Here is a 27,243-nt window from a genome sequence, read left to right as displayed (position 1 = left end):
AGACTTCCAAACAAAAATTTATCTTGTACTTATATTTAAGCGCGAGCGCAGCCGCGGGAAACAATTAGTTTGTAAATAATACTGTTTAAGTGTGTCATGTATGCATTGGCTTAATAAGCTTTAATTATTATTTTAAGTAAACTAATTATTATTATAACGGCACAAGTGACATATATTTTAACGAGAGTTGAATTTGTCTCATAGGATGCTCTTAAAAACTAAGGTTATATTTTCTATCAGCTAATAATTAAAAATAATTTCTATCAGCTTCTAATAATAAAAAAGCAACAAGTAAACATTAATAATGTTAATTCAATAGATAAATAATATTTACATTATCCTACATTTTTTAAAATTAGATTTAACAAAATATTACAGTAAGTATAAAGTAATACTATTCACCATAGCAATGTTAAAATATTACACTTTCTATAAAAGTAAATATTTCAAAGCTTCTAGTAAAGATTCGAAAATAGATTATAACATTATGTTAGAATAACTAATTCTATAATAAAGACATATATATATACATAAAGTATCTTTTAAAATAACTTAGCGTTCTCGGCGAGCACGTTTTGCCCTTGCTGTTGGGGCTGATGGATTTTGGTCCTCATCGTCTCGTCTCTTTGCTGGTAGGTGAGGCCTTTGTAACTGACTTTGAGCTGTCAATTGTAGTTGCAGTGCATGCGTGTTTAGTCTTTCAGCTAATAATAATGGCTTAAGTGCTGCCATTTTGTGACTGTACAACGTCACACGCGGCCTACTATTAACTGCGGCGGTCAGCTGTTCTCTTACGGTCATTTCCGTATTTTCAGAATTGTTATTCCAACTATCATTATTTTTCTCATCATTATCATCTGTTTTATCTGACTTTTGCGATGTTTCAGTGGCTTCACCATTATTCGGACTACATATAATATTAACTTGTGCCCTAACCTCTGCATCAAATTTAGAAATTGTGCTCACCAGTGGTTTTGCCCAACCAATATGCAGTATTGGTGTCTGACTGCCTTCTTCCCATTTACAAATTCCATCATAGAACCTGAAAATAACATTTTCTTGTCAAACCTTGTTTTAAAAAACAGTTTAAAATTATGCAAATTTAAAATAAATTAATTACGAAGTTTTCTTATCCATATATTCACTGGCAGTCTTGTGATAGTAGTATCATATAAATCAAGTACCTTACCTAATAAGATGCATCAAAAAGTAAAAAAAACTTACCTTAGAAGAGATGCAAAACATTCTGGGTCCTTCAAAATAGATCTAGCTGAATGTCCTGAGCTCTCAGCTTTCATCAGTTGAGGTATTAGCTCATTTGCAATCTCAGAAAATTCTTTATAAATCTCTTCATCATCTCTAGAGTAGTTATAACTGAAAGATACATAAATTTATTGTTATGTTGTGACTTTTTATATAAATAATAATAGTTATGCATTATTTCATTGCAAATTTTATATGTCCATGTCAGAGTGATTATCTGTTAACTCCAAAATGTAGATTTTATAATATGAATTCTCATAAAAGACTAGCCAAATGCACAAAAAAACTTAATAGGGCACAAATGTGTGCACAAGCACAGGTGCAATTGCTTTTGTCCACTCACATAGTCTAATGAAATGATTGATGAACTGCATATGACTGTAACGGGATTAGGCTATATTGATAGATTTTTGTCCACAAACTAAAATTTGGCCCAAACAGTATTTCAAAAGCAGAATCTCATGATCAGCGGGTTAGTCAGCTCTTGCATTTAACTTACTTTAGTAGTTTTTGTAAAGTTAGTCAATAGGTATTTTAAAAATATTCATCTTTTATGTTTAAAATGTTAATTTGATCCTAACAAGATTATAAACATATGCTCAAATTAATCTTAAAATAGTATCCCTGGGCTAGGTACATATAATATAATTTATTGCACTTACTGCCTAATAACATCACCAGCACATGCCCAGGCTTGAAATGCTTCTTTGTACATTTTGTGCCTATGATAATAACCACCTTGAAATGTATATGGGTAGACATGACGATCTTCATAATGCATTCTAGAAGAACGAATCGATTGAATATACAATGATGCTGAATCTGGCCTGAAATTACTTGATTTAATAACTCCAATTTCATCATTAATTGTAGAACTCTCTGGTTTTTCTGTAGTATTGGAATTTTTCATGTACTCATCTAAGTCTCCAAGATTTCCCAATCCCATAGGATATGCATCCAAATGACCTGAAAAGTAAGATTATCAATTATTAATTCATATAATGTTTTGTATTTAGTCTTTCTAATAAACATTTTAAACGTGATGATACCTTTATCATAAAGTAACCATAGTAATTTATGCTGCATTAATGCTACTTCATGAACATCAATTGTAGGTGTTAAAGTAGGATTAATGGAAGAAACCAATGCTGCGAGCTCCATTATCCTGTTGCATACAACTGGCTTGCCTGCTACATATAACCATGATCGTGCAAGAACCCCTTCTCCTACTGATCTACCTCTTTTGTCTTCATTACCTTTACCATGCCAAGTTACCTAAAAAAGGAAAATTCAGACATTGGCATAAAAATTAATAGATATTTCAATGTTTCATTTTTATTTAAAACTAGTTTCCTCTCACGGCTTCACCCTGTTTTTGAAGGGAGTGGTAAGTGATATGGATATGTCATTTTCTGTAACCCAGACAATATGTTCGCGTACTTTATTATGATCTGCTGAGTAATTAATATAATAATGTAAAAGCAAAACAAACAATTAAATGTACTTACTTTTTTTACAATTATTATATAAATCATCTAAACCTTTTTTAATATATAAATTAACAATGCAATGGAGAGGACAAAAATAAGCCTAAATAAAGCTTATATGATATTAGAAAAATTATAGTTAAAAATATAGTAAGAAGTAATATATAAAACAACTTATTTATTATTGTACAATCATTATTTAATAAATATAGATCTTTTATTGGAATAAGTCTGTTTATACACTTTTTTATTTAGTAAAATTTACTTGTTGTATGTTCATTTGTGGCCAATAAATAGAGCTACAACAACAATACAATTTAATAGGAGCTTGTTTATTTGATATTTCTCATAAGGAAGTTATAAGCACTTGCCTACAAGACATAACTTAGTTTTCATACATAATATTAACTTACTTCAGCAGTATTTAATCCATCTTTTCCAAAGACTACCCAAGCATGATCTTCTGATAACGCAAGATGAACATCATTCTTGCCTAAGACTTGGCAGCCTGCAGTTACAGCAAAAGCTACTCCAAAGCAATCCAGTTTATTTCCTGTTAAAAAACTATAAATTGATTGAAGATGGGCTCTGTCCTTGTAGTAACTTCGGGTTAACGAGTTCCATATTACATCTGCTACTCTTTTGACCAAATCACGAGTGGCTAAGTCACCACTTAGTAACTTCGCATCAACTCCGCTACGCATTAAAGATACAAATCGCTCATAAAGAGTTTTTACTTCGTCCCATTCCAAGGACGGAAATTTCATCTTTACAAATTTATTTGATGCCAAATTAACATCTTTATCACTGTTTTTAACGTTAGTTAAATTATTTTCAACTGCCCCTACAATGATAGAAAAAAATGCTAAATCTGGTTCTTTATTACTACGCAATTGTTCTTCAAATAGATCACAAACTTTCTGAATACTATCTATGGGAAATATATGTTTATAATCTGATAAACTGGACATGATTTTTAATTTCACATTGTTTCAATTTCAGAAATAAACAACAACATCAGCAGACGCCGGTTACAGGTTGACACTTTCATTGAAAACAAGCCTGTATATAAGTGTATTGTCTATGGAAAACATTGCCATTTTAAAAATACTAGCCTTTGCATAGTCAATGATTTTAAAAAATAATTTCGAAACGAAAATTATTTCCTATTTCTGAAATACACAAATAGTAGGCGGTATTTACATATTGTATGAGATACCTTGTGTTTTATTTATTCGACCATCATATTTCACAGTAGTATTCATACGATGCGATTTTCGTTGTTATGGTTATTAGATTTTTGTGTCTTCATCGTAGACAAAGAAACCAATAGACCAAGGGGTCGTAAAACCGCGATTGAGACAGAGACAGTTTGTCAATGTTGCGTATAATGTTGCCATAGGAACTGCATTCCCTGTTTTGGGAGATAAATAATTATCAGGTGGTGACTTAGCCACTCGTGATTTGGTCAAAAGAGTAGCAGATGTAATATGGAACTCGTTAACCCGAAGTTACTACAAGGACAGAGCCCATCTTCAATCAATTTATAGTTTTTTAACAGGAAATAAACTGGATTGCTTTGGAGTAGCTTTTGCTGTAACTGCAGGCTGCCAAGTCTTAGGCAAGAATGATGTTCATCTTGCGTTATCAGAAGATCATGCTTGGGTAGTCTTTGGAAAAGATGGATTAAATACTGCTGAAGTAAGTTAATATTATGTATGAAAACTAAGTTATGTCTTGTAGGCAAGTGCTTATAACTTCCTTATGAGAAAGACCAAATAAACAAGCCTCTATTAAATTGTATTGTTGTTGTAGCTCTATTTATTGGCCACAAATGAACATACAACAAGTAAATTTTACTAAATAAAAAAGTGTATAAACAGACTTATTCCAATAAAAGATCTATATTTATTAAATTAAAACAAAATGAGGTTATTAAATTTTAATTTTTAATAATCGTTATACATTTTTTTAATAAAAATATTTTTTTGTTTTTCAACTACATCCAAAAACCGTTGCGTCGTTTGCTTTTGACAATAGTACTTCAGTATCTTTATTACTAGATTTGCATTCTCCTCGGATGTTGAAATCTGAAACACTCAGTTAAATTAGCTGACGTTGGCAGCACTTACATGATATATAATTATAGGTTATGAATGATAAAAACTGGAAAATCTTATTATCTTCAGGATTTTAATGCAATATAAGGTTCCGTTATGCCATGGCATAAATAAACATCACTGAGAAACTATATTTAGGGACAAAACCGTCGTACTTACGCTTGAAAACACACGCTGGCAATTTTCTTCTTGATATCGCTTTAACATGAAATAATACGACAATGCACCATTGTATAATCTTCGATATTATATAAGGATTGTTTCTCGGCCTTTTCACTGAATTAGAATCGTTTTCTAACATAAAAATAAGCGAAAATTGAACAAAAAACACAATGAACGCACCAACTGTCAAGTTTGATTCGCTACTTAAGTAGCGAAACAAACACCAAAACTGGTTACGCGATAAGGTACAAAAGATTTGATAATTCTATCTCTGTCTAAATCATTTGTAACGTAATTTTCGTTCTTTCTTGTATAAGTAAGAAGGAAATCGTCATTGCGTCTATTAGTTTCTCTATCTACAGTTTCAGTCATCTAAAGTCCAATAAACGAAATTTCGTCTGACACTAGTTCACGCTACCTTTATTAAATATTTAATTGAATTTATTGTAAAAAATAAAATAAAATTATAATAAGTTTAAGATTTTTATATTATTTTCCATTAATTAATTTATTTAATTACTATGTTATTTCAGATATCAACTGTCAGATGTAACATACCATTGTCAAATTTTAAATCGATTGATCTCCTATGTGTCATCTCTTTTATACGCGACTGGCAGAATATAAACACCAGTAAAAGGAAAAAATAAGTTGTCAATGTCAAATATTATCAAATCAAAAGCAATTAGCAAAACATAACGCCAAAACTGATCACTACTGAAAACGAAATTAACTTTTATTCAATTAATTTGTAAAGTATTATTTAACATTTTATTTTTTAATTAAATCGTATTTAAAAAAGCAAAAACTAACAGAATACAATAACTAGTGATGAACAGTTATCAAAATGAAAAACAAAATAAACGCTATCGTAGAAAGTATCACTTCATGAAATTACAAGTGAAAAGTTTAATAATAGTAGGTCCTTTGTTTGTAAGAAAATGTTTTGGCAATTTTAAATGATACCATTATAACTTGTTTGTATTTATTGTGTAATAGGAAAACGCTGCATTATGTGACGAGGTGGCAAAAATTCAAGAAAATATACAAATCGTAAAAGACGAAAGAAAATTTTTACTGCGTAAACTTCTTGAATATGAAAACGATGTAGATATAGGACATTCTTTTTACACACATGAATCACTACCCTTGTCGAATGGCTCAAAAACAAAAGCGAAAAAAAGAAATACAAGCAACCTGGAAGATACCACTAAAAATATTTGAGTTGACTGGATAATATTAAGACAATATCAAAGTTTTATATGTGTAGTATTGGGTACATTAATGACCTGTTGAAATAAATGCTCTTAAAAAGCTAAACATTATAATTATCTACATAATAATGTTTTTAGGATGTAACATAGACTAACATATGGTACACGGTAGCCGGCGCTGTATCATTGACATGTGTCCATACCCTTAGTTTTTCTTGTCTCGATTTCTCAAGGTAGTAATTTCATTCGTAGGTAATGTGATATATTAATAATCATATTGTTACCAATAATTTAAATAACTTTCAATATAAATACTTAGGATGACTAATACTTTGGTGTGGAAAAAAAATCTCTAAAATCTAAAGTAACAACTTTGAATGAAGTATATAAATACTTAAATTAAAAAATGCTAGTCTTTTTGTCTGTCTGTTATGCTATAACTGCTACACGACAGAGTTAATTTTGATGAAATTTTGACTAGCAGCAAGCTTGAACCCCGAAAACTGATGTAGACTACTTTTATCTCACATCTCACCTTAGTCTACGCCCTTGCATGAGCAGACGAAAATTATTAGCATATCAGCTTGTGTATTGGCCATTGACTGACAATGAATGGCTTAAAAACATAGTAGGAATCAAAAGTAGCTACATAAATTTAATTTTTAACTGAAACTTATATTTCTAAATGATTACATTTACAGCACAAGATTACATACTTTTTCAAGACGAAATATTGACGCATAATTTGCATAAGTCAGTATCCAATATAAGCATAATAAGCCAAATCATTCATACATATTATTTGAAAATTGGATTTCATTAAATTGCAAAAATTCATTATACTTTTTTGTTCACATTTATTGTATATTATATTAGTAAAAGTTTAAAAAAATGAGTTACTGTTTCATTACTTTCTTATGTAAAATATATATTTTACATATGGAAAGTTACAAATAATTTGGAGTTGTTGCTGAAGTTTTTAAAACATGATGATTTTAAACACAATCCTTATGTTCTATAAATGATAGCCTTTATTATATATCATTATCTGAATCATTGTCCATGAAAGACAATAGCTGCTGCTGTTTATTTTTTGATCTTGATCTCTTATTTGATATGATTTTATCGTCTTTTATTTTCTTACTTGACTTTCCCTTAAAAATCACTTTTTGGTTAAGGTCTGCTTTAGTTTGTGATTCTATTTGTTTAATTTTATCTTTCTCAGCCTCTGCTTCTTCGGCAGTAAGATCTCCTTTTTTAAGTACAACTACTTGAGGTAAATCACTATCCTCATCATCTACAAAATCTTCCTCAGAATTTTCAAGTTTATCAAATTTATGATTGACATTATCATAACCAGCTTCTTTTTTAAGGACTTTTAAAAAAGGTGGATCTTCTGGTTTAATATAAGCAATATTCCTTTTTCTATTCATATCTTTCACTCAACTATGCAATTAATCACTTATTAATTATTCGTCTACTATACCATGGCTTACATTGAAGTTTAATTTTTAATTACATGCAATTTGTTTTTGTGTTGTAAGTTTTTGCGGTTTCTTTATTCATGTAATTAAAACTACAAAATTAAAATTATAACAACATATAATAATAATAATTATTCTTAAGTTAAATAAACTTTTTCTACACCAAATTAAACTTTAGGTATATTTTAAAAAGTCACTGCCAATGCCAATGCCAATTATTGCTAAGGGGTTGACAGATAACATATGGTGACATATACAGTATCTAACTACCTATAAGGGTATGTACGCACTATGCGGATAGCCGGAGTGCGGTTAACCGTCCGGTTAACCGCAATCAAAAAAATGTATGAAAAATTAGTATTTATACGGACTGTCATGCGGCTGCCGCTCAACCGTTGCGGTCGCTCGCAGCACTGCGGCGCGACTGACGGTCATCCGGACGGTTGCTATACCCACTACGCGGTTAGTAGTTTGCGGTCGACCGCCCGCCACTGACGACGCACGTGTGTACCTACCTACTGACGCGCTAAAAACGGACGCAATGAATTTCGATACAGAAAAGTTTATAATTGAAATACAGAATAGGCCGGCAATATGGAATACAAAATCTACGGAATACTCTGAGAGAAACTTACGGCAAAAAGCTTGGGAAGAATTGGTGGAAATCTATGGAACTGATTTACCACAGGATAAAAAAAAACAACTCGGTATGTACCTACCACTTATTTATTTATTTATTTATTTAAACATATATTATATTAACAATGATGTTTCATGTTCATGTTTTAAGCATATGAGCTTGTTTAAATGTAATTATCCTGCCAGCTTACCCTCCCTTCCTTCATGAAATAATCAGCAAATAATTCTCGATATCTCAATGCAGTTGTATTGTTTCTGTGTACACTATCTCGTGCAATTATTTCAGTCAGTGGATTATTTAGCGAGTCTTCAAAAGAATACCCATCTCTATCTCTAACGAAGTTGTGTAAAATGCACGCCGACTTAATAATATCATTAATTAATTCGACGTTAACATTAATGGGTCTATGGAAAATGCGCCACTTATTCGCAAGTATCCCAAAAGTACATTCAATGTAACGTCTAGCCACACAAAGTCTATAGTTAAACGTTCTTCTGGTCACATTTAAATCACGTCTTGGATATGGGCGCATCATAGTTGCACTTAAGGCAAAAGCTTCATCTCCTACAAAGACATAGGGAAAAGCAGTGCTGTTGGATTCTGAAATTGGCGCTGGTTCAGGAATGTTCATGCGATTCTGTTGTATCTTTTTATAAAAGTTAGAATTTTGAAATACTGCCGAGTCACCGAATCTACCGTAGGCTCCAACATCAATCAATACGAACTTGAAGCTGCTGTCACAAATTGCCATTAAAACTAGGGAAAAAAAAGCCCTTGTAGTTGAAACACATTGATTCACTATTGTTAGGTGCTACAACTCTAATATGTTTACCATCGCAAGCACCGATACAGTGGGGAAAATAAGTTCTCTTTGAAAAACCATTTTCAATTTGAAGCCACTTTTCTTTTGTCGGTTCTGGTAGGCACATCTCTTTCAACAAATCCATATAGCGGCACATACTTCTCGAACTATTTCGGCGACAGTGCTCACTCCAACTCTAAATACATAATGCAATTCGGCGAATGAGCATCCTGTTGCCAAATATCTGAAAAAAAATGTTTTATTACAGGTCTGGATCTTCAAAAAAGGTGGAGAAACATTCGCGACGCTTTTGTATAGGCCCATAAAGCAAAAGAAAGCAAGAGTGGGTCTGCAGCAAAAAAGAAGGTCCCATATGTATTCTATGATAATCTATTATTTATAAAAGATACAGTAACGGTTAACCGCACAGATGATAATGCTACAGGAAATGACGAGTATACATACAGAAGTCAATGTTCCGTCAATGTCTTCATTGCCGCCAAGAAAAACAACGATGATAATGAAGTCGGTGCACAGTTAGTTGGAGTGTTAAGTAAAAATTTAGAAAGAAAGAATATGGATGATGACGACGATCGCCTTTTTTTCTTGTCATTGGTAAAGGAATTTAAGAAAATACCTGAGCACATGCAAATGCAGACAAAGTTAGATATTTTAAAAGTAATAAAGGATGCACAGCAGTTCTGTGATTATTCAAACGCGTCATGGAGTTTTTCAAGGGCTAATAATACCTATCGTGGATATCAAACGGCACATTATTCAAGAAATAATCCTCACACTGAGCTTATGCAATCATTGGACGTTGGACGACCACCTCCTCAAAATTTTGAGGTACAATCGCCATTATCAACTCACAGTCACCAGTCTCAGAACAGTGAACACTCGTCTTATATTGAACTTTTTTATTCTATTAATGATACTGAGGATGATTTAAATGTTTGACAATAGCCGTTCTTTTGATGAATAAATAAATAACAAATTAAATATAAATTATTTTATTTCACTTACCTTAGCACTATCGTTAACTTTAATTCCGGCCGGAAACTGTGTATCTTGCTTTGTTATACAGGTTCTCAGAATGCTTAAAAGTTCTTCAAATGATTTTAGACTCATTCTAGTGTATCGAACAAACTTGTCTTCATACTTTTTGAGCTCTCCGAAAAATATTTCAAAATGTTTAGTCTCATCTCGAGGTTGCAAATAAGGATGAACCCAGTACCTTTTTCTTTGTTTCTTTTTCTTTATATAGCGCAAGTAAATATAATAAATAGCTGCGACTTCTTCAGCGTCCATCTTCGAAATGGTTCGATGAAACCGCAACGTTATCCTATCCGCACTTTCCGGTTGCGGTTACGGCTAGCCGCCGCCCGGTTAACCGCAGTTGCAACCGCGGCTAACCGGACGGTTGACCGCATTCCGGCTATCCGCATAGTGCGTACATACCCTAAGATTCTTTGTCTACGGTTTAGGCACTCGAAATATTGACAGGCCAAGTTGTAGACTTCATTCCGTAGACATATTGTTTCTCTGTCTATGCTTTATTCTAAGTTTTTATTTGTTTTAGCAAAATGCACACTGTACTAATATTAGTTTTAGGTACAATAATAAATCCCAAAAAAAAATTTTACGATATGTGAAACAAATTTTTACACCTGAATTAATATGTTGCTACGTATATATTTTAATTGCATACTAGTTAATAACAATATATATACAGTTTATTATATTGTAGGAAATGTGCTTACCTAATTCACACATAATTAGTTATTCTCCGGTTCGATACAGATAATTAGTTTATCTGTTTTAAGATGATATACTCTATATAGTCTGTGACAATATACTGTACAGCTTCCATAGTTAAATTTAAAATATATAATACAGATTTTTATTTTTTAGCTCATTTTTAACTAAATTCTTTTTTCTAATTTAAAATAAAATTCTTCAGAATTATTGCATATACACGTAAATCTTTGCTTCAGTCGTCTATTATTTTCATCAGCTTCTAGTTCTAAGCATAGACTACATAGTTATTGTATACTCTTTGGCATAGACATAACGACATGTACACTAGCTTTTTCAAGCATCACGAAAACGACGAAAACAACGGGCTAGTGTGTATGGAAGTGCATTTGACCGATTGCGCCGCAATTAATACAACCGGGTAAGTAATAACAAAACGTGTAATTTAAATAATATGAAATTGAAAAATAAGTCGTACTTGTATTTTAAAAAGAACTATAGTTTACAAAAATGTCATTGTTAATCTTACGGGTGTGTGCACTCTTATTCTTTTACTCCAAACATGAGGTTTGTATGAGAAATTAATGTATTTTTCTGTTTAAAATGTACTTTATATGTGGATATTTAATAATTTGACACTACTGTCGCTGTAGCTATATTTGAGCACGGAAGAGGTTAGAGCCTAAACCTTTCTAATTATGTCTTCATTTCTTTCAGAGTAGCGTGTGATGAGGAATGATTGAAAATAAAACACAATTGATTGGATTTTAATTAAGGAAAACATAACCAATAAAAAACGACATTAATCAGTATGGCAACTTTAGAACAGCAAGCTTCTAAACTTCTCGATTTCAATCAGAAATTGGATATTACTCTACTCGATAATATCGTTGGATGCCTTTATTCTACCGTAGGCGACCAACAGCGTGTCGCACAAGACATATTAACAGCCTTGAAAGAACATCCAGATGCATGGACTCGTGTAGACACAATTTTAGAGTATTCGCAGAATCAGGAAACAAAATATTATGCTTTGCAAATATTGGAACAAGTCATACAGACTAGGTGGAAAGTATTACCAAGAAATCAATGTGAAGGTATTAAGAAGTATATTGTCGGCCTTATTATAAAGAATTCATCAGATCCCGTCACCATGGAGAGTAATAAAGTTTACTTAAAAAAACTTAATATGATTTTAATACAAGTTTTGAAGAGAGAGTGGCCTCACAATTGGGAGACTTTTATAAGTGATATTGTTGGGGCATCTAAAACAAATGAAAGCCTTTGCCAAAATAACATGGTCATCTTGAAACTCCTCAGTGAGGAAGTGTTTGTATTTAGTACAGGGCAACTAACACAAACAAAAGCCAAACATCTTAAGGATACTATGTGTTCCGAATTCAGTCAAATTTTCACTCTTTGTCAATTTGTTCTTGAAAATTCACAAAATGCACCTCTTGTGGATGCTACACTGCACACATTATTAAGATTCTTAAATTGGATTCCCTTGGGATACATATTTGAAATGAAATTGATAAGCACTCTTATATTTAAGTTTCTGAATGTCCCTATGTTCCGTAATGTGACACTAAGTTGTTTGACAGAAATTGCTGGTGTTACAGTAAGTAACTATGAAGAACAATTTGTAGCACTTCTTGTACAAACCATGGAGCAATTAGAAGCCATGCTTCCTCTCACTACAAATATACGTGAAGCCTATGCTGCAGGTCGAGATCAAGAACAAGTCTTCATTCAAAACCTTGCACTATTTTTATGTACATATCTGAAAGAACATGGGCAATTAATTGAGAGAAGAGGACTTACAAACACTTTGATGAATGCCCTTCGATACTTAGTATTAATATCAGAAGTGGAAGAAGTAGAAATTTTTAAAATATGTTTAGAGTTTTGGAATGCATTGACTGCTGATTTGTATAAGATTGCTCCCTGTGCACATTCTGCAGGTTTATATGCCTTAGGAAAAACTGGAGGTCGCAAAGCCTTGTATGCTGATGTACTTAGCGGAGTTCGTTACATCATGATATCTCGGATGGCAAAACCTGAGGAAGTTTTAGTAGTTGAAAATGAAAATGGTGAAGTGGTAAGAGAATTTATGAAAGATACTGATTCTATTAATCTGTACAAAAATATGAGAGAAACATTAGTGTACTTGACACATTTAGATTATACAGACACAGAGAGGATAATGACAGAGAAGCTTCAAAATCAAGTTAATGGAACCGAATGGTCATGGAAAAACCTCAATACCCTTTGTTGGGCAATAGGCTCTATATCTGGAGCTATGTTGGAAGAGGATGAAAAGCGTTTTTTGGTAATTGTTATCAAAGAGCTTTTAGGGCTATGTGAACAAAAAAAAGGAAAAGATAATAAAGCCATTATAGCAAGTAACATAATGTATGTTGTTGGCCAATATCCTCGTTTCCTTAGAGCACATTGGAAGTTTTTGAAAACAGTGGTAAATAAACTATTTGAATTCATGCATGAAACTCATGATGGTGTTCAAGATATGGCCTGCGACACATTTATCAAAATTGCTTTAAAATGTCGACGCCATTTTGTCACTACACAAGTTAGTGAAGCTTGTCCATTCATTGAAGAAATTTTAAGTACAATCAGTTCCATCATCTGTGACTTGCAAACATTACAAGTGCATACATTTTATGAGGCCGTTGGATATATGATTAGTGCACAAGTTGATCAAATTGCACAGGAACAGTTGATTGAAAAGTATATGTTACTTCCTAATCAGGTCTGGGATGATATAATTTCACAAGCTTCTCATAATGTTGACATACTTAAAGACCCTGAAGCAGTAAAACAGCTTGTAAGTATACTTAAAACGAATGGCCGAGCCTGTCGAGCACTGGGTCATCCATATGTTGTACAACTGGGCAGAATTTACTTGGACATGTTAAATGTTTACAAAGTTATGTCAGAAAACATCAGTCAGGCTATAGCATTAAATGGTGTGGTGGTGACTAAACAACCTCTCATCAAAAACATGAGAATCATCAAAAAAGAGACCCTAAAATTAATAGCTAGTTGGGTGTCACGTTCAACAGACAACACTATGGTGTTGGAAAATTTCATTCCTCCATTACTTGATGCTGTTCTCTTAGATTATCAAAGAACATCAGTTCCAGATGCAAGAGAACCAGAAGTTCTATCATGCATGGCAGCCATAGTTTACAAACTTGGTGGACATATAACTTCTGAAGTGCCCAAAATTTTTGATGCTGTCTTTGAATGTACTTTGGAAATGATTAACAAAGATTTTGAGGAATATCCAGAGCATAGGACTGAATTTTTCCTTTTACTGCAGGCAGTCAATACACATTGTTTTAAAGCATTCCTAAGTATACCTCCAGCTCAGTTTAAATTGGTGCTGGATTCCATAATTTGGGCATTTAAACATACAATGCGAAATGTGGCTGATACAGGACTTCAGATATTATATAGATTGCTACAGAATGTGGAACAGCATCCACAAGCAGCACAAAGTTTCTACCAGACATACCTATGTGACATATTGGAGCATGTATTCAGTGTTGTAACAGACACCTCTCATGGTGCAGGTCTTACTATGCATGCTACTATTTTAGCATATATCTTCTCTTTGGTGGAAACTGGCCGGGTTTCTGTTCCATTAGGACGAACTGCAGATAATGTCCTTTACATCCAAGTAAGTATTTTATTGTTAACTCTTTCATAACTTTTTCTATCATAATGCTTTAATACATTTAAACAATTTTGAACTTATTAACATGCAATAGTAATAAATTTAATTTCATTCATCAAATCAGGATTATTACTTCTCAAATATTTAATTTTTTTTTCCTTTCATACTGTGTGCTGATCATCATACATATAATTATCTTTACAGGAATATGTGGCAAATCTTCTAAAAACAGCATTCCCACATTTGACAGATAATCAAGTAAAGATTACTGTGCAAGGGTTGTTCAATTTGGACCAAGACATACCTGCTTTTAAAGATCATCTTCGAGATTTCTTAGTCCAAATAAGAGTAAGTGATTATAATTTATTAACTAACTACATAGATTCAGATATTTATGTTTCATCAAAACATAAAATTATGTTTACAAAACTATTTATACATATTAATCAAATCTTCTAAATTGTGAATAGATTATTATTTTCTTATATATATGATTTAGGGTAAAATATAATTTAAAAGTTTGTAGCTATTTTAGAGATCTACCTCATTTCCTGATGCATTCAAAATGCTGAGTCTATTTTTACAAAAATAATTATAAGCTATATATAGTATAGTAAAAACTTTGTCTATGAAATATTTTTAATAAGAATAAACAATTGTTGTGCATGTGAAAATAAGTTTGAATTTAAGGCAATTATTAAAATGAAGAAAAATAAAAAAGTCATCATTCAATTTTTCATTACATTACAAAAATAAGTGCTTATTATTTTAATAATTTATTCTTTTCTTCTTTATCTTCTTAATAAACAAAAATAAATGTTTGTATATATTGTCTTCTATGTGTTTCGAAACTTCATCCGATTGTGATAAAACTGGTGATATGCTCCTCAAAAAAAAAAACAAGATTTTTTTCTTTATAATTCTTTGCAATGTGTAACAGTAATAAACATATCTGGAAGTTTACCTAAAGTTAATTTACTTGAATCTACTCCAGAGTATTGAAACATTTTGGTCGATAGTTTTTCAAGATCATGAATTCAGAATATTTAAAAATACCTAAGCATATATTTACATAGATTAAAAATGTCACTTTTTAATTGGATTTGCATTCAAGATATTAAAATGTTTTGTTTTTCCGTTTAACAGGAATACACAGGTGAAGATGACAGCGACTTGTATTTAGAAGAGCGATTGTTTGCACTTCGCCAAGCGCAGGAAGAGAAGAGAAGGGTACAATTATCAGTGCCGGGCATCATTAACCCTCACGAATTGCCTGAAGAGATGCAAGATTAAATATTGTTTAAGTAAAGAAGGTTAACAATGGTAACAGTTCACTTAATATGAAATAATTAATTATGTTTGAAGGCAATTTATTTTAATCTTTTGTCAAGCATGATTTATTGATACAATTAATTGTGTACCAAAAAATGTTTTAAGAATAATTGAAAATTGAAAATTTTTATGATAAAGTAGGAGATATTATATTTTACTCTAAATAATTTCATTAGATGTAATTATGTTAGTTATAAATCTTCTGCTTTTATTTTTGTTGACCACTCTTTGCATTTATAACCATAATGTTGCCACATTCGAGTGGACTGTTATCATTAAGGCAGAAATCTTGTGCTTGTTAAAATAATACCTTGCTATGTCAGTATGTACAAAGAATCGCCTGAAACAATGGAAGATGATGAATGTAAGTTGCAAGGTTACATCAAAAACCTCAAAAAAGGTATGTTTTACGAGCATAAGACGCAGTATAAGGCCTTTTTCTATTTATAGGTAAAATCATGCAGCAATCTACATTGCTAAAGAATAATTCCAGAAATAAGTATTTCTGTTTTCAATATTACATCAGAATGTAGGTAATGAAATCTCTGTGATGGCTCCAGTGTCGGATGTACAACATGTGCGTAATGGAATCTGAGTATTATGAGTAGATTCTAGGAAAAACTAAGTGAATTGCTGTTAGTAACGTTTTTTATTTTTTGTTTAATGTTGTCAAAACTAACTTAATAATGATTTGGGAATCAAACATTCGAGATTTCCGAAAGCGTTTTGGGTCCGTTTCGAAATCTTTCAATTTGTGTTTGAAATAAACAGATAATTGTATTACAAGTGTTTAACTTAAATCATTCCGCATTACTATTTGAAATTTATTGGAGGGCGTTTATAACAAATGAGGTACTTATTGATGACAATCTGTGTTCTACTTCATTATTTTCTTATTACCATTGCATTTAAGATTCACAGAGACAAGGCAAACACTCATTGACGAGTCCCTCTCTGCTACCTCTTACCTCCATTATCATATTTTTGTATCGTTATCATCTTCTTCATCTACTTCATCAATCCATTCCCATTTATAATATTTAAATTTTATAATTTATATTATAAATGGGAATGGATGAGAAGTGAATTAAGATTTTCTTAAAACGCTGAAGCCGAACAGACGTCGAACCACACGTCATGCTATATCCGGTAATATATGTCACTAAACGTAGTAAAATTTTACATAATTTTTAATTGGAGTTTAAAAACAATTTTAAATTAAACGATTCTTTTAGACAATAAACAAAATCATGAGAAAAATTTACAATTAAAGTCCTTAATAACTTAATTGCTTTTAAAACAATACCTTGCACATTTTTTTCTTTTTAAAGAAGTTATAATTACTACTTGAGTAGCGAAACAAACTGGTTACGCGATAAGGGACAAAAGATTTGATAATTCTATCTCTATCTAAACCGTTTGTAACGTAATTTTCGTTCTCTTTCTTATGTAGTACAGTAACAGTCTGTTAATGCCCCACTGCTGGGCTAAGGCCTCCTCTCCTTCTGAGAAGGTTTGGAGCTTATTCCACCACGCTGCTCCAATGCGGGTTGGTAGAATACACATGTGGCATAATTTCAATGAAATTAGACACATGCTGGATGATTTGCTCACGATGTTTTCCTTCAACGTCAAGCACGAGATGAATTATAAACACAAATTAAGCACATGAAAATTTAGTGGTGTTTGCCCGGGTTTGAACCCACGATCATCGGTTAAGATTAACACGTTCGAACCACTGGGCCATTTCGGCTTTTATTAAAGAAATATTCCTTTGTTAAAAAACACAGTGACGCGGTTAGCTAAGGAATTTGCACATTGGACCTATGACCAGTATAAATTGGTGTTATTTTCCGACGAGACAAAGACAAACCTAATTTCTACGGATGGTAAACAGTTCGTATGGCGTCCGTCAAAAGCAGCGATGAACCCGAAATACATAAAAAAAGGTAAAGCAAAGAGGTACCAACATTAAAATTTGAGGCTTGCTTTCGGGGCTCGGAGTGGGACTAGTAAGAAATATTGATGGTACTCTAGATCAACCAATACGACAAATATTAGATGAAACTATGCTGAAGATAATTTTCCTGTTACTTGAACGTTTTAAGATGATAATGATCCCAAACATACAGCACAGTCTGTCAGAGCATTTCTTATGAAGGAGTCTGTGACGGTACTTGACTGGCCCGCAAATATTCCAGATTTAAAGCGCTCTATGGGCTTGATACACGAAATGTGGTTTGATAAAGAAGAAAGTTGCTATTCAACGTTCCGAAATAATACACCAACCAACTCTACGACAAGTACTTCATTCTATATTAGCCTTAGCATACTAGGGCTTCATTCAAACAACATTTCTGCAGATACTTGTAGGAATTTAATAACATCCATGCCTCGTCGATGCCAATTCTAATATTATAAATGAGAAAAGAACTCTGTATGTATTTCTGTTACGTTTTCACGGCTTAACCAATGAATCGATTTTGATTAAATTTGGTTGAGGCTGTGGCTTTTGGAAAGACAAGCTACTATTTATTTACCTAAGACCTGCCTCCCTCCTCTCCCTCCTCCTAACACGTAGGCGAAAACTAGTAGTGCGATATTTTCAGTAGTCGTAATTATTGATTTTTAATTTGTCAAATCAAGAGCAATATTTCTATCTACTATTAGTCATTACATTGAGATATTTCCTTAAGGTCTGGAGCGTGGTATTCAAATATTATATTTTATGCGTTTTAATGATATTTGTATTGTTGTTCTATACAAAAGCAACCTAGTATGGAGAAAGATATATACAAAAATAAAACACGATGAAATGAAAATTGAAAACACACTTATTTTGTTATAATTCCTTGTTTGTGTCTGTTTAGGTATGTCACTCGGAAGAAAATTATTTTCTGTCTTTAAATAAAAATACAGAAATAATTTCCAAATTAGAACGTTTTTTGAGTCTTTAGGTTCAGTTCGTGCGCTTTATTATTATACATCTCTTTTATTTTACATGTATTATATCATTGTATGTTCAGTATTACTCGTAGACAGAGAAACAAATAGACCAAGGGGCCGTGAAACCGCGATTGAGACAGAGATAGTTTGTCAATGTGTGCGTAAGATGTTGCCATATTAAATGCATTTCCTGTTTGGAGATAAATAATTTTCAGGATTTAACTAAAATAAGATTATTAAATTTTACTTTTTAATATTTATTATACATTTTTTTTATTAAAATATTTTTTTGTTTTCCAACGACACCCGAAAACCGTTGTATTGTTTGTTTTTATTTCCGTTATCAATAGTAAATTAGCATCTTTATATGGTACTGAATTAACATTCTCCTCAGATGTTGAAATCTAAAACACACAATTAAATTATTAATAAAGAATGGTTACCACATACATTTCTATGTTAACCTCTTGACTCGGAATTTAATATTATTATAAATTCATGAAGAATGTTAAATAATGTTGTCATTCGGAAATGATAAATAGGAGAACGAATAAATTAAAATAACATATTTATATATAACGAAGCAATTTAGGCTATTATTGGACTCCGTATTTATTTGTTTACATTGTCGACGAGTTGATATTTTTTATCGAAAATCGGGACATTTTTTTAGCTGACGCTGGCAGCACTTACATGGTAAATAATTATAGGTTATGAATGATAAAAACTGAAAAATCCTATTATCTTTAGGATTTTAATGCAATATAAGGTTCCGTCATGCTATGTCATCAATAAACATCACTGAGAAACTATAATTAGGGACAAAATAGTCGTACTTAAGCGTGAAAATACACGCTGGCAATTTTCTTCTTGATATCGCTTTAACATGAAATAATACGACAATGCACCATTGTATAACCTTCGATATTATATAAGAATTGTTTCTCGGCCTTTTCACTGAATTAGAATCGTTTTCTAACATAAAAATAAGCGAAAATTGAACAAAAAACACAATGAACGCACCAACTGTCAAGTTTGATTCGCTACTTAAGTAGCGAAACAAACACCAAAACTGGTTACGCGATAAGGTACAAAAGATTTGATAATTCTATCTCCGTCTAAACCATTTGTAACGTAATTTTCGTTCTCTTTCTTGTGTAAGTGAGAATCGTCATTGCGTCTATTAGTTTCTCTGTCTACGGTATTACTATTTCCTGTTCGTTATACATTTTTTTACTTGCAACACTATTTTAACATTTAATGTATTGAGTTGCCTAATTAGGGTATTATATAATTAAGTATAGAACGGATTAACATGAAGGTATAACATATTCTTGAAACACTTGACTTATATACAAATATTATACGATAACTTATTTCTTTTTTTTGAAAGAATAAAAAACTACTTTTTTTTAAATTTCAAAATTTTACATTTCATCAAAAGTATTTTTTTAGCGGACCCTGGCGTTAATAGGCTGCGAAAACGCTATGCAGAAGAAGAAGATCAAAAGTGTTTTGCATTTTTAGGCTAATAATTTGATGATTTTAAAATAAATTTAGGGAACTTTGACGTTTTTAGGGTAAATATATTTTACACTGTTAGATTTGGCAACCCTATGTATGCTCCATGCCATGATGTTGCTGAAAATCTATATCACATTGCAGTAAAATCAATCTGGACATATTTTATAATTACATGGTAGCAAGGCAATTAATATAAAAAATGGCCAGTGTTAGTGAAGATAGTACGTCTAAAGAAAGTTCTGATAAGTTAGTACCCAGTAATAATACGGGGCAAATAGAAGCAACAGCGGAAAATAATGTTGATGTAAGTTGAATTTTATTTACAAAACCTTTTTTTTATTCTTAATGTAAAAATCAGGCGACAACTTTAACAACGTTATATTATGTTTTAGGCGATTATTAGGATTCCATTTAATTTAGTTACAATTGCAATTTGCATAAATGTATCGCTCGATATAGTTATTTCTATAAATTAGGTCATTTAATTTTCCAGATCAATGCACAAATCGACGAGCAACGTCGTCAGATGCAACCAACTAAATTGGAATCATTTTTTGCTATAACAAAATCATTGATAATGAGGGCTTTAATTGTTTATTTTATAACGTCATTGTTTCGTCAACCATCGGCGCCCAAAACTGATGTGAATAGTCCAGTTGGAGCTGCTCCCACTACAGCCGTGAACATGTTTCCAAACGGGACAGTATTAGATGTGTATTCTTATTTATCAGAAAAAGAGTTCTTAGATAACCTTGAAGATGGTAAATTAATCTGGAAACTTTCTGGACTAGTGTATGGGGATTGGTATGGAGGACCAAATAAGGATGGTACTTATACATATTCAACAGAATTTGTTCCTTCTAAGCAATTAAAAAATAATGGTTCAATATACCTCCATGTATACATAGTGCAATCAGGAAAGTCTCCTGACCCTAAAGATAACAATAACTATGCTGGACCTTATATTACATATGGCAAGAAAATGGTCAATAAATACAAAAAATTGAAATATATGAAAACTCATAACTTGTTAACTGGTCAAACTGAAAAATCAGAGGAAGAAATAATGAAAGCAGAAACATTAAAAGAAGAAATAGTATCACATTGGCACCCTAATTTAACAATCAACATAGTCACTGATCAGAAAACTTGGATGCAGGGTAGTGTACCTCCACCTCTAGATGAGTTTATCTTTTTCTTACCTGATGGTAAACAGTACAAGCCAGCAGTATTCGTTAATGATTATTGGAATATGATGAGAGATTATATGCCTTTGAATAAGACGGTCACTAATCTGCAATTACAATTGACATTTCAACCGCTAAGCCTTTTCAAATGGCAACTTTATACTACTCAGGCAATGCGGGACAAGTTAAGCATGTTCTCGGCATTAGGAGCAGAGGAACAAGATGAGGAACAGGACACTATTAAAGAATTACTCTTAGACACATCACCCTACCTTCTGGGTCTGACAATAACAGTTTCAATTTTGCATTCCATTTTTGAGCTGTTAGCTTTTAAAAATGATATCCAATTCTGGAATAATAGGCAATCACTTGAAGGGCTCTCTGTGAGATCTGTATTCTTCAATGTTTTTCAGTCAACTGTAGTGCTTCTATATGTATTAGATAATGAAACAAATGTTATGGTGAGAATTTCATGTTTCATAGGTTTATTGATTGAAATATGGAAAATTAACAAAGTAATGGATGTTAAATTAAATAGAGAGGATAGAATATTTGGAATCCCAAAGGTGACATTTACTGACAAGGGATCCTATGTACATTCTAGTACTAGAGAGTATGACACCCTAGCATTCCGTTATCTCAGTTGGGCTTGTTTTCCACTTCTAATAGGATATGGAATTTACTCATTGCTCTACCAGGAACACAAAGGATGGTACTCATTTGTACTTAATATGATGTATGGATATCTATTGACTTTTGGATTCATAATGATGACACCGCAATTATTTATTAATTACAAATTAAAGTCAGTTGCTCACTTGCCCTGGCGCATGATGACATATAAATTCTTAAATACATTTATTGATGACATCTTTGCATTTGTTATTAAAATGCCTACTATGTATCGCATTGGATGTTTCAGAGATGGTATGTATTATAATAACATGATAAAATTACTTTTAACTTTTTAAATTATTAACTAAACTTTTTATTTTTTGTTGCAGATATTGTCTTCTTTATATTCTTATATCAGCGCTGGATATACAAAGTTGATCACAAGAGGGTAAATGAATTTGGTTTCTCTGGAGAGATGGAACAGCAAAAACAATCTGAAAATGGGAATCTTGCAATCACGGAAGGAGAACAACCTACTGATAAGAAAAATGATTAAATAGTAGTTGATTTTTAGCTAATATAATTGATATATTGCAAAACAAGTGAAAATAGTATTCATGCATGGTAGCTGGCTTGTGAGTTTGCAAGATTTTTATAAGCCTGTTAAAAATAAATGTACAAAAAACTAGCATTTAATATAAATATGTCATAGAGTTTCATATTTATTCTCATGCCTCATGTATAATTCATTTAAAAATAATAGCTGCATATGGGCAATGCAAATAAGATGTTTAAATACAAAGTTAAAGGATGAATTTAAAAACCAACATTTACAATTTTGCAATTTCTTCATATTATTCATTCATTATTATGATGCTGTAAAAAATGTAGAAATATTCTTCCTGGAGATTTGTTAAGAAATTATGAGCTCAAAACTTGTGTGTTTAATTTTAGTGATTTACTTCAAATGATGTGTGATAATTGTATGAATACTTATAGTAAAAATTGTTTGTTATGTTTCCTACAAGGAAGGTAATATTACGATTTTGTAAATTACGCATTATATTATTCTATTTGAAATATAAATTTATGGTTTATTTTATAATATAATAGCATAATTTCAGCCACTTTTTGATACACGTAAATCGAGAGAGAAAACTTTAATAAGTTTGCAGGCTCCTTTGTCCAAATTTGATGTCACTTTGAACAAAACAATATATTAGTCTAGTCTCCAACAAATTCTAAAACAATGATTTAGGACAAAACAACCTGCAAACTAGTGAATATTCATTATGCAAATGTGTAAAGCAATATTAGGTTAATTAAAATTTATAACTTCAATGTATTTCAGTTTCATGTATTGATTTAGAAAAACATAAGTTCATTTTAATAGTAAGTTTATCAATTAATATATATATTTAAATATATTTATATCTATTTCGCTTCTAAATTAAGATTATTGCTATTAGATTCCTGTCAGATAAAAAAAAAAAAGATTTTATCAACTAAAATATCAGGTTCACTTTAATAAAGTATTGTTTAACTTGAAACATCTTACGACATTCAATGTGATGCATGCATATTTTATGTAGTTTGAAATTCCAGCTCTTTAAATGAGAGTTTCTGGTTAAATTATTTTATTAGTGTATTGCAAAATTTTCATAATTGTATATTGTTTGTGACATATTTTTCATGATATTATATATCTTTAGAAATATGAGAAATTAACTAAATTTTACATTATACGAAAAATAACTGCATGTTACTTATAAGAAACATTTCATATAAAACTTTGAATGAGATAGCTGAAAATGGAAGTACAGACTTGCAGTGTTTTTATAAATGAAAGGGGCGAATGTTGGCTATTATTCACGTTATCTATTTTATAATAATATCAATTTTAAATTACAATTTAACTTTGAAGTTAATATACATAAATAAGTTTATTTTCAGGGTACACATTTTTCAACTTATATTCCTATTATTTAACAGTATTTATCATTGATATCTGAATAGTTTGTAATTAATTTAAATTTCTTGTTTGCGATGTATATTAAATTGTTGTTCGAATATGTTGTCTTTTTTTTTTTATATAGAATAGGAAGGCGGACGAGCATATGGGCCACCTGATGGTAAGTGGTCACCAACGCTCTTAGACATTGGCATTGTAAGAAATGTCAACCATCGCTTACATATCCAATGCGCCACCAACCTTGGGAACTAAGATTTTATGTCCCTTGTGCCTGTAATTACACTGGCTCACTCACCCTTCAAACCGGAACACAACAATATCAAGTATTGCTGTTTTGCGGTAGAATATCTGATGAGTGGGTGGTACCTACCCAAAAGAGCTTGCACAAAGCCCTACTGGGTGGGCTCGTCTATTATTATAACCAATCAACACACTTGATACATTTTTTTAAGACTATATACATTTTGACTTGAGTATTATTGTTATGTTATTAATCTATGGTTGAACGCGCTATCTTAGAAATTACCGCTTCGTACCGGTTCAATTTGAAATATTTTTTCATTAGATAGCTCGTTTATCGGGGACCAATCACAATAAAAAAAAATCCTTGATAGAAGAGCAAGGGCATTATCAACCACTAATTAAAATAAACTCCTTCAAATCACAAAATCAAAGTATACTTGATTCAACTAGGCTATATTATATAATCTACGGTTTGGAATGTAGATTCTATAGAAAAAAAGAAGGTTTATTATCATCTATATAATCTTGTGTTAAGTAATATGGCTTATTAAAATATCTGCGGAATTTGCAGTCGAAAACAATTTACCTAACAATATTTTTTTTTACTAAATATTACACTGGAATGACGCACGTAGATGTCTCGAAATTATTTAATTTTATTAAGATTTGTTCTGAATGTTAATAGTGTTAAATACACCCGTTCCATATACGCCCTTTTAAGTACTCACATACTCGTTTATTGAAATTATAGGATTCGGATATTATATTTATATATATTATATTATATTATATTATATTCCACCAACCCGCATTGGAGCAGCGTGGTGGAATAAGCTCCAAACCTTCTCCTCAAAAAGAGGAGAGGAGGCCTTTAGCCCAGCAGTGGGACATTCACAGGCTGTTACATCATCATCATCATCATACGTCCTTGCATCACATCTGATGCAAGTAGGCGTACAGACTCTACACCGTTTATTGGCGAGGAAGTCTGAGTTAGGGAAATAGATATTATTAGGACGTCTAGAATAGATATTAAGAAAAGTAAAACACCAATGAACCAACACATTTTTTTTACTGAATGAAAATATTGCTAAGACAAAAAATCAATGAAATTCGTTAAAGCATGGGATACAAAATGGCTTATTACATTGCTTACACTCTGTGTGTACCTGAGGTGATTTCTTCTGAGCTTCTTTTGTGGTGCTGCCAGCATCCTTCAATTTCTTGTAGCAACTAAGACAACGTTTTCTTGCAATTTTACCATTAGCTATTCTAGGTATATTGGTAATTTTATGCGATGAAGCCATTAGAGATATTGATGGCCCTGTAGCGGGTACAGCTAATGCTCCAATTGTCAATATTTTTTTTATTATGTATTCATGGCCAGATAATAATCAAAATTTTTTGGTTGGATTTAATTCATTGTGAAGGATAATGGCTTCACAGCTCCAATAGACAAAATATCTGCTGCTATCTTTTTGTACCAAATACATGTCTTTCGCACAGGAGAATTGTAGCTTGCTAAATGATCCGCTAGATCAATTCCTTTTTTTCCATTATTGTACGTAAGCACCATCTTTGGTTTCATAATAGGTCGAAAACCTCCAGATAGCTGCATTTCATGATTGTGGCATGTAGATAACATGAAAATATCACGTTTGTCGTGCCATTTGAGGCACGTCATGCAGTCATTTTGTTGAGCGGCGACTTCACCCTTTTTCAATGGTTGTTGTACCACCTCATAAGGAAGCCCTCGCCTTATTTTTCTGACAGTTCCACAAAAATCAGTTTTCTGGTTTTTAAGAAATCTAGCTAAAGGTACACTGGTATAATAATTGTCTGCGATCAAAATTCTACCTTCATTCAATAGATCACGACTCAAATTTACGACAACAGATCCTGGTTTATCTAAGCCTTCAACTTGTTCATCCTGGCCACAATAAATTTTATAGCTCCAGGTATATCCATTTGAAGCACATAATTTATAAATTTTCATACCATACTTGTTAGACTTTTGAGGATTAAATGTTCTAAATGCTAATCTACCCCTAAATCCAACCATAGACACGTCTACTGCAACTATTTCACCAGGGGTATAAATATTTCGACAATTAGTAATAAACTTATCAATAAAAGGCTGAATTTTATACAATCGTTGATTCTTGTGGTCTGCTTGATTATCAGAAAAGTGCCAACATCGTAAAATTAAAGAAAACCTATTATATGACATGCCAATTTCATGAAGAAGTGGGTATGATTCTAGAGTAGGAAAACTTAAAAGGCCTGTTAAAAGATACACTCAAAAAAACCTGGTCATTTCTTCTGGAGTCACATCTTTCCAACGAGTAAGACGACAATTGCGTGTGTTGCTTCTGCCTGACTCTAACTGTTGCCTTGCATATCGGTTTGTTTCGGCCACCATTAACAGAATGAGATCACGGTCAAAAATAGCACAAAAAATATTCCATAATAAATCGTCATTTACATGGAATAAGGCTTCATGGCGTAGTCCCTCACTATAACCTGTAAAACTTTCTCTGGGCAAAGTTACCAAATTAGTATGCCAATCTTGAGAGGGCGGGTGAGTGGGAGCTGGTGAACCACTTGGTTCGACAGGATCGTTAGTTTCCATTATAAATTGCTCAATTACCTCAATGGAATCTTCGTTTTCCAAAAGTTCTTGATCTTCCAAAGGTAACTGGATATCAATGGAATCACTGACTGCGGCATCTTCTAATTCCAAGAAAACTTCATCTTCTCCATCACTTTCTTCCAAAATACGCAGCAAATTAGC

General features: G+C 31.9%; 4 protein-coding genes and 1 pseudogene across 5 annotated transcripts; 3 read left to right on the top strand and 2 right to left on the bottom strand.

The window, feature by feature from the left end:
- Window positions 1-433: 433 nt before the first annotated feature.
- On the bottom strand, window positions 434-3,776 carry LOC126771117 (menin). The gene is made up of 5 exons (XM_050490850.1): window positions 3,164-3,776; window positions 2,313-2,538; window positions 1,926-2,229; window positions 1,225-1,374; window positions 434-1,042 (listed from the first exon to the last, which is right to left on the bottom strand). Exons 1-5 carry the CDS (start codon window positions 3,719-3,721, stop codon window positions 553-555), a joined length of 1,728 nt encoding a protein of 575 aa, XP_050346807.1. The 5' UTR covers window positions 3,722-3,776; the 3' UTR covers window positions 434-552.
- Window positions 3,777-6,255: 2,479 nt separating this feature from the next.
- Window positions 6,256-7,934, bottom strand: LOC126771183 (uncharacterized protein KIAA1143 homolog). Its single transcript, XM_050490941.1, has one exon. It carries the CDS (start codon window positions 7,677-7,679, stop codon window positions 7,281-7,283), a length of 399 nt encoding a protein of 132 aa, XP_050346898.1. The 5' UTR covers window positions 7,680-7,934; the 3' UTR covers window positions 6,256-7,280.
- Window positions 7,935-8,007: 73 nt separating this feature from the next.
- Window positions 8,008-10,132, top strand: LOC126771395 (uncharacterized; annotated as a pseudogene).
- A 1,086-nt stretch (window positions 10,133-11,218) lies between these two features.
- On the top strand, window positions 11,219-16,742 carry LOC126771103 (exportin-1). 2 transcript variants are annotated; one of them, XM_050490826.1, is made up of 4 exons: window positions 11,219-11,351; window positions 11,648-14,633; window positions 14,835-14,978; window positions 15,777-16,742. In XM_050490826.1, the coding sequence occupies exons 2-4, from the start codon at window positions 11,742-11,744 to the stop codon at window positions 15,921-15,923; spliced, it is 3,183 nt and encodes a 1,060-aa protein (XP_050346783.1). In that variant the 5' UTR covers window positions 11,219-11,351; window positions 11,648-11,741; the 3' UTR covers window positions 15,924-16,742. The 2 variants fall into 2 exon arrangements, with proteins under 2 accessions (XP_050346783.1, XP_050346785.1); XM_050490828.1 differs by having other exon boundaries at window positions 11,230-11,351; window positions 11,653-14,633.
- Window positions 16,743-20,526: 3,784 nt separating this feature from the next.
- Window positions 20,527-24,304, top strand: LOC126771116 (putative lipid scramblase CLPTM1). Its single transcript, XM_050490849.1, has 3 exons — window positions 20,527-20,736; window positions 20,926-22,546; window positions 22,624-24,304. The coding sequence occupies exons 1-3, from the start codon at window positions 20,632-20,634 to the stop codon at window positions 22,788-22,790; spliced, it is 1,893 nt and encodes a 630-aa protein (XP_050346806.1). The 5' UTR covers window positions 20,527-20,631; the 3' UTR covers window positions 22,791-24,304.
- The last annotated feature ends 2,939 nt before the right edge of the window (window positions 24,305-27,243 follow it).

This window comes from Nymphalis io, chromosome 10, assembly GCF_905147045.1.
Source record: "Nymphalis io chromosome 10, ilAglIoxx1.1, whole genome shotgun sequence".
NCBI classification, from domain to species: domain Eukaryota; kingdom Metazoa; phylum Arthropoda; class Insecta; order Lepidoptera; family Nymphalidae; genus Nymphalis; species Nymphalis io.
The sequence above is the reverse complement of the archived record's forward strand: the minus strand, read 5'-3'. Positions and strand labels throughout refer to the sequence as shown.

Excerpts from the sequence above, each read along its gene's own strand:
- LOC126771117 (XM_050490850.1), bottom strand. The coding sequence starts at position 3,721 with ATGTCCAGTTTATCAGATTATAAACATATATTTCCCATAGATAGTATT. Across the intron at positions 2,230-2,312 it reads ATGGTTACTTTATGATAAAG|GTCATTTGGATGCATATCCT; the intron begins GTATCATCACGT and ends CTTACTTTTCAG. Across the intron at positions 1,375-1,925 it reads GCTGGTGATGTTATTAGGCA|TTATAACTACTCTAGAGATG; the intron begins GTAAGTGCAATA and ends TGTATCTTTCAG.
- LOC126771183 (XM_050490941.1), bottom strand. The coding sequence starts at position 7,679 with ATGAATAGAAAAAGGAATATTGCTTATATTAAACCAGAAGATCCACCT.
- LOC126771103 (XM_050490826.1), top strand. The coding sequence starts at position 11,742 with ATGGCAACTTTAGAACAGCAAGCTTCTAAACTTCTCGATTTCAATCAG. Across the intron at positions 14,634-14,834 it reads ATAATGTCCTTTACATCCAA|GAATATGTGGCAAATCTTCT; the intron begins GTAAGTATTTTA and ends TTATCTTTACAG. Across the intron at positions 14,979-15,776 it reads ATTTCTTAGTCCAAATAAGA|GAATACACAGGTGAAGATGA; the intron begins GTAAGTGATTAT and ends TCCGTTTAACAG.
- LOC126771116 (XM_050490849.1), top strand. The coding sequence starts at position 20,632 with ATGGCCAGTGTTAGTGAAGATAGTACGTCTAAAGAAAGTTCTGATAAG. Across the intron at positions 20,737-20,925 it reads CAGCGGAAAATAATGTTGAT|ATCAATGCACAAATCGACGA; the intron begins GTAAGTTGAATT and ends TTAATTTTCCAG. Across the intron at positions 22,547-22,623 it reads CATTGGATGTTTCAGAGATG|ATATTGTCTTCTTTATATTC; the intron begins GTATGTATTATA and ends TTTTTGTTGCAG.